This window comes from Salmo salar, chromosome 18 (genome assembly GCF_965601325.2).
Source record: "Salmo salar chromosome 18, fSalSal1, whole genome shotgun sequence".
NCBI lineage: Eukaryota > Metazoa > Chordata > Actinopteri > Salmoniformes > Salmonidae > Salmo > Salmo salar.
The window spans coordinates 94,700,161-94,706,160 of record NC_138308.1 but is presented as its reverse complement, the minus strand read 5'-3'; the positions used below and the strand labels follow the sequence as shown (position 1 = coordinate 94,706,160).

The 6,000-nt window shown below is 49.0% G+C and overlaps 1 protein-coding gene across 3 annotated transcripts in view; it reads right to left on the bottom strand.

The window, feature by feature from the left end:
• Window positions 1-6,000, bottom strand: part of exoc6b (exocyst complex component 6B) — a 171,569-nt gene that overhangs the window by 94,494 nt on the left and 71,075 nt on the right. For all 3 annotated transcript variants that reach the window (XM_082965346.1, XM_045701642.2, XM_045701644.2), the window contains exons 9-10: window positions 3,850-3,933; window positions 1,988-2,034 (exon numbers count right to left, since the gene is read on the bottom strand). In XM_082965346.1, the coding sequence (XP_082821472.1) occupies window positions 1,988-2,034; window positions 3,850-3,933 (131 nt within the window). The remainder of the gene's footprint in view (window positions 1-1,987; window positions 2,035-3,849; window positions 3,934-6,000) is intronic.

Here is a 6,000-nt window from a genome sequence, read left to right as displayed (position 1 = left end):
CAGACAGAGACAGACAGAGACAGACAGAGACAGACAGAGACAGACAGAGACAGGGTTAAGACAGAAAAATATAAATAAAAGAGTTTGACTTTTATTTAACCAGGTAAATAATTGTTAACATATTTGACAATAACTTTTTATTTACTATTGTATAATGACATTATGTCAGAGATAGAAAGACAGAGAGGGAAATGAGAGAGACAGAGAAAAGGAAAACGTGAGAAGGGGAAGACGATACAGGTTAGTGGAAGAGAGAGAGAGAGAGAGAGAGAGAGACGGCGGTATCAATTAGGGTTGGCCCAATATCACCACCATTACTGACGACGCCGTCATGTCACAAATTATGGACTAGCCTTCCAATCTGAACGGAGTCGGGCAGCTCACGACAGCACGCCAAGTGACCTATTCAGCCATAGTCTAAATGTTTAAACATATGTGGCAGTTATTACAACGTGGCTTCCAGAGAGAGAGAGAGAGAGAGAGAGAGAGAGAGAGAGAGAGAGAGAGAGAGAGAGAGAGCGGAGAGAGAGAGCGGAGAGCACTAGAGCACCGCAAAATGTCAGATTTGACATTTTGCGTAACTGACATTAAATAAAGTTCCCGCAGCAGCGATTTAAATATGCTGGGAAACTGTATAAATTATTGGATGAGTCGGTGTTGGAGATGCATCACAAAGAACCTCATTCCCTCTCCACCATGCCAGTGGGTCATCGTCTCCTCCGATGCCATCTACAATGAGGTAGGCTGAAGATGCCATCTACAATGAGGTAGGCTGAAGATGCCATCTACAATGAGGTAGGCTGAAGATGCCATCTACAATGAGGTAGGCTGAAGATGCCATCTACAATGAGGTAGGCTGAAGATGCCATCTACAATGAGGTAGGCTGAAGATGCCATCTACAATGAGGTAGGCTGAAGATGCCATCTACAATGAGGTAGGCTGAAGATGCCATCTACAATGAGGTAGGCTGAAGATGCCATCTACAATGAGGTAGGCTGAAGATGCCATCTACAATGAGGTAGGCTGAAGATGCCATCTACAATGAGGTAGGCTGAAGATGCCATCTACAATGAGGTAGACTGAAGATGCCATCTACAATGAGGTAGACTGAAGATGCCATCTACAATGAGGTAGGCTGAAGATGCCATCTACAATGAGGTAGACTGAAGATGCCATCTACAATGAGGTAGACTGAAGATGCCATCTACAATGAGGTAGACTGATCCTCTCCTCCGACGCCATCTACAATGAGGTAGGCTGAAGATGCCATCTACAATGAGGTAGGCTTTTGTACCAATTTAAATGAGAAGAATTCCATATAGCCTAGAGTAAAGTGTGTAACTACAGTCCTCTACATTGCATCCTTCCCGCCCCGGATAAAACAAAACACACAAAAATACGATATATCGTATATCAACGATGTTTTGACAGGTCGATGGGACGTTCCGTCATTCCAGACATCGCCCAACACTAGTACGGACAGAAAGAAGAGCGAGACAGAGCGGGACAGCCCTGGTCGATGGGATATTTGGAGAAGTGTCTGTCTTCTCTGCTCCAGACAGTGAACATTCCCGATATTCCCATCCAGACTGTCGGAATAACATGGATATGCCACCTCACATCCCACACACCATCAATCCTCATTCAACACCTTCCTGTGTGTGTGTGTGTGTGTGTGTGTGTGTGTGTGTGTGTGTGTGTGTGTGTGTTTTAGGCCAGCAAGCCCAGAGAAAGGAGAGGTTGGGAGAAAAGAAGAGAGTGTGGTCAGAATGGGAAGACGGGTAGATGGAAGCGTGGAAGAGAGGTATGCATGCAAGGAAGGCTGGTAAGCTTTTAAATGAAGTGTCACTGAATAGCTGAACACACATCCTAGCCAGTAAGTTCATGTTATCCATCCATGCCAAGAAATACAACATTTTAGATGGATTGATGGATAGAGGGGAGAATGAAAGATGGATAGGAAGAGAGGAGGGGTGGAGAACTTACCCTACTATTTGATTGAAGTACCTCCTGTATCCTTCCAAGCTTTCGTGCTAGATGAAGAAAAGAGAAGAATAATAGGATTCAAACTACAACTGACCTCTGGAAAGACAATAACAACATGGCTTCTGTTTTTGAAGTTGGTGTGATGGGGAGGATAGACAGCAGAGAGGACAGACAGCAGAGAGGACAGACAGCAGAGAGGGACAGACAGCAGAGAGGGCAGACAGCAGAGAGGACAGACAGCAGAGAGGACAGACAGCAGAGAGGACAGACAGCAGAGAGGGCAGACAGCAGAGAGGACAGACAGCAGAGAGGGCAGACAGCAGAGAGGACAGACAGCAGAGAGGACAGACAGCAGAGAGGACAGACAGCAGAAGCAGACCAGAGGGCAGACAGCAGAGAGGACAGACAGCAGAGAGGGACAGACAGCAGAGAGGACAGACAGCAGAGAGGACAGGACAGCAGAGAGGACAGACAGCAGAGAGGACAGACAGCAGAGAGGACAGACAGCAGAGAGGACAGACAGCAGAGAGGACAGACAGCAGAGAGGACAGACAGCAGAGAGGACAGACAGCAGAGAGGGTAGGTAAGTGTCTACTCTCAGCTCAAAAGGCGAGGGGTGATATCTACCATGTTAGAGTGGGGTTGCAGTACGAGGGGTGATATCTACCATGTTAGAGTGGGGTTGCAGTACGAGGTGAGGGGTGATATCTACCATGTTAGAGTGGGGTTGCAGTACGAGGCGAGGGGTGATATCTACCATGTTAGAGTGGGGTTGCAGTACGAGGCGAGGGGTGATATCTACCATGTTAGAGTGGGGTTGCAGTACGAGGTGAGGGGTGATATCTACCATGTTAGAGTGGGGTTGCAGTACGAGGGGTGATATCTACCATGTTAGAGTGGGGTTGCAGTACGAGGGGTGATATCTACCATGTTAGAGTGGGGTTGCAGTACGAGGGGTGATATCTACCATGTTAGAGTGGGGTTGCAGTACGAGGGGTGATATCTACCATGTTAGAGTGGGGTTGCAGTACGAGGTGAGGGGTGATATCTACCATGTTAGAGTGGGGTTGCAGTACGAGGTGAGGGGTGATATCTACCATGTTAGAGTGGGGTTGCAGTACGAGGTGAGGGGTGATATCTACCATGTTAGAGTGGGGTTGCAGTACGAGGTGAGGGGTGATATCTACCATGTTAGAGTGGGGTTGCAGTACGAGGCGAGGGGTGATATCTACCATGTTAGAGTGGGGTTGCAGTACGAGGCGAGGGGTGATATCTACCATGTTAGAGTGGGGTTGCAGTACGAGGCGAGGGGTGATATCTACCATGTTAGAGTGGGGTTGCAGTACGAGGCGAGGGGTGATATCTACCATGTTAGAGTGGGGTTGCAGTACGAGGTGAGGGGTGATATCTACCATGTTAGAGTGGGGTCGCAGTACGAGGTGAGGGGTGATATCTACCATGTTAGAGTGGGGTTGCAGTACGAGGCGAGGGGTGATATCTACCATGTTAGAGTGGGGTTGCAGTACGAGGTGAGGGGTGATATCTACCATGTTAGAGTGGGGTTGCAGTACGAGGTGAGGGGTGATATCTACCATGTTAGAGTGGGGTTGCAGTACGAGGTGAGGGGTGATATCTACCATGTTAGAGTGGGGTTGCAGTACGAGGCGAGGGGTGATATCTACCATGTTAGAGTGGGGTTGCAGTACGAGGCGAGGGGTGATATCTACCATGTTAGAGTGGGGTTGCAGTACGAGGCGAGGGGTGATATCTACCATGTTAGAGTGGGGTTGCAGTACGAGGCGAGGGGTGATATCTACCATGTTAGAGTGGGGTTGCAGTACGAGGCGAGGGGTGATATCTACCATGTTAGAGTGGGGTTGCAGTACGAGGCGAGCCTGTTTCCTTCTCTGATTCCTGTAGTAGTTCTCAAACTGCTCCCGGGAACCCTGGGTAAAAAACAACAACAACATGGACAACATCCTTAGAGACCGGCCGTGAGCGATGGCAACAGAGAGGAGGCGGTAGCCATGACAACCCTTGGATCCCCACATGTATTGACGTTCATCAGTAACTGATTTCATTTGTAAAACTGATTAAAAAACAGGTTTGGATTAACAACAAAAAATAAATAAAGATTTGAAAGAGGTTGAAAGTCAAGGCGAAAAACAGATAAGAGGATTTCGGTAGAAACAAAAGTTTGATATTGGGGTACAAAAGGCACTCTCATTCAACGAGAGTCAGTGATTGGACAGTCACTAGGTGTTCCGTTTCCACCGGCGTCATCAATCTCTCTTCAAAGTGGATCATATCAGTCAGATACTCGTCCGGTTCTTCAGTATGACTGAACCAGTGTCTCACACACACACACACACACACACCGCTTTACAGTGATAAACCCCAGGCCCCCTCTCCATCCTCCTCAAACAGTAGCACCAGTCTCTGCCCTTATTGCCTCTAGCTGAGACCCAGACCAGGACCCACAGTACCGCCCCAGCGCACAGATAAGACACCAGAGGTGGGCTGATAACCCTCCACAACCAGGGAAGCTGAAACTAAGGCCAAAACCTCTGCTGTGCTGTTATAATGAAAAATGTTTCCAATAAAATAAAATTCTAAATGGAGATTTGATTGAAGACATAAACTGTTGAATTTCCTAAGAATAATTAGGACCTTGGTAGTTCTCTCAATGAGAACAATGTCTATTGAAGACACATACCACAACAGTGCATGAGAGAGAGAGAGACGGGGTAGTGGGAGAAGGAGAGAGAGGGAGAACGAGAGAGGGAGAACGAGAGAGAGAAGGGGTAGAATGAGAGGGAGAGGGGTAGAATGAGAGGGAGAGGGGTAGAATGAGAGGGAGAGGGGTAGAATGAGAGGGAGAGGGAGAGGGGTAGAATGAGAGGGGTAGAATGAGAGGGAGAGGGGTAGAATGAGAGGGAGAGGGGTAGAATGAGAGGGAGAGGGGTAGAATGAGAGGGAGAGGGGTAGAATGAGAGGGAGAGGGGTAGAATGAGAGGGAGAGGGGTAGAATGAGAGGGAGAGGGGTAGAATGAGAGGGAGAGGGGTAGAATGAGAGGGGGAGGGGTAGAATGAGAGGGGGAGGGGTAGAATGAGAGGGAGAGGGGTAGAATGAGAGGGAGAGGGGTAGAATGAGAGGGAGAGGGGTAGAATGAGAGGGAGAGGGGTAGAATGAGAGGGAGAGGGGGAGAATGAGAGGGATAGAATGAGAGGGAGAGGGATAGAATGAGAGGGAGAGGGGTAGAATGAGAGGGAGAGGGGTAGAATGAGAGGGAGAGGGGTAGAATGAGAGGGAGAGGGGTAGAATGAGAGGGAGAGGGGTAGAATGAGAGGGAGAGGGGTAGAATGAGAGGGAGAGGGGTAGAATGAGAGGGAGAGGGGTAGAATGAGAGGGAGAGGGGTAGAATGAGAGGGAGAGGGGTAGAATGAGAGGGAGAGGGGTAGAATGAGAGGGAGAGGGGTTGAATGAGAGGGAGAGGGTAGAATGAGAGGGAGAGGGGTAGAATGAGAGGGAGAGGGGTAGAATGAGAGGGAGAGGGGTAGAATGAGAGGGAGAGGGGTAGAATGAGAGGGAGAGGGGTAGAATGAGAGGGAGAGGGGTAGAATGAGAGGGAGAGGGGTAGAATGAGAGGGAGAGGGGTAGAATGAGAGGGAGAGGGGTAGAATGAGAGGGAGAGGGGTAGAATGAGAGGGAGAGGGGTAGAATGAGAGGGAGAGGAGTGGAAAGGGGTAAGAGGGGAAGGGTGGAGTGGATGGGTGAGTGAGTGAGTGAGTGAGTGAGCGGGAGGCTGTTTAGAGGGGTAGAGGGCAGGGAGTTCTCCAGAGTAGTTCTACTAAGAGGTCAGAGCTTCAATACAGGCCGTAAAGCTGACTGGACAACGTCCATGAAGTCAGATACACAACACTAACACTCTGGAGAGAAGTGTGAGGTGTAGACAGAGGTCAAGAAGACCCTCAGGGGAGGACACAGCTATCGTGTGGCTGCATTTCCTCAC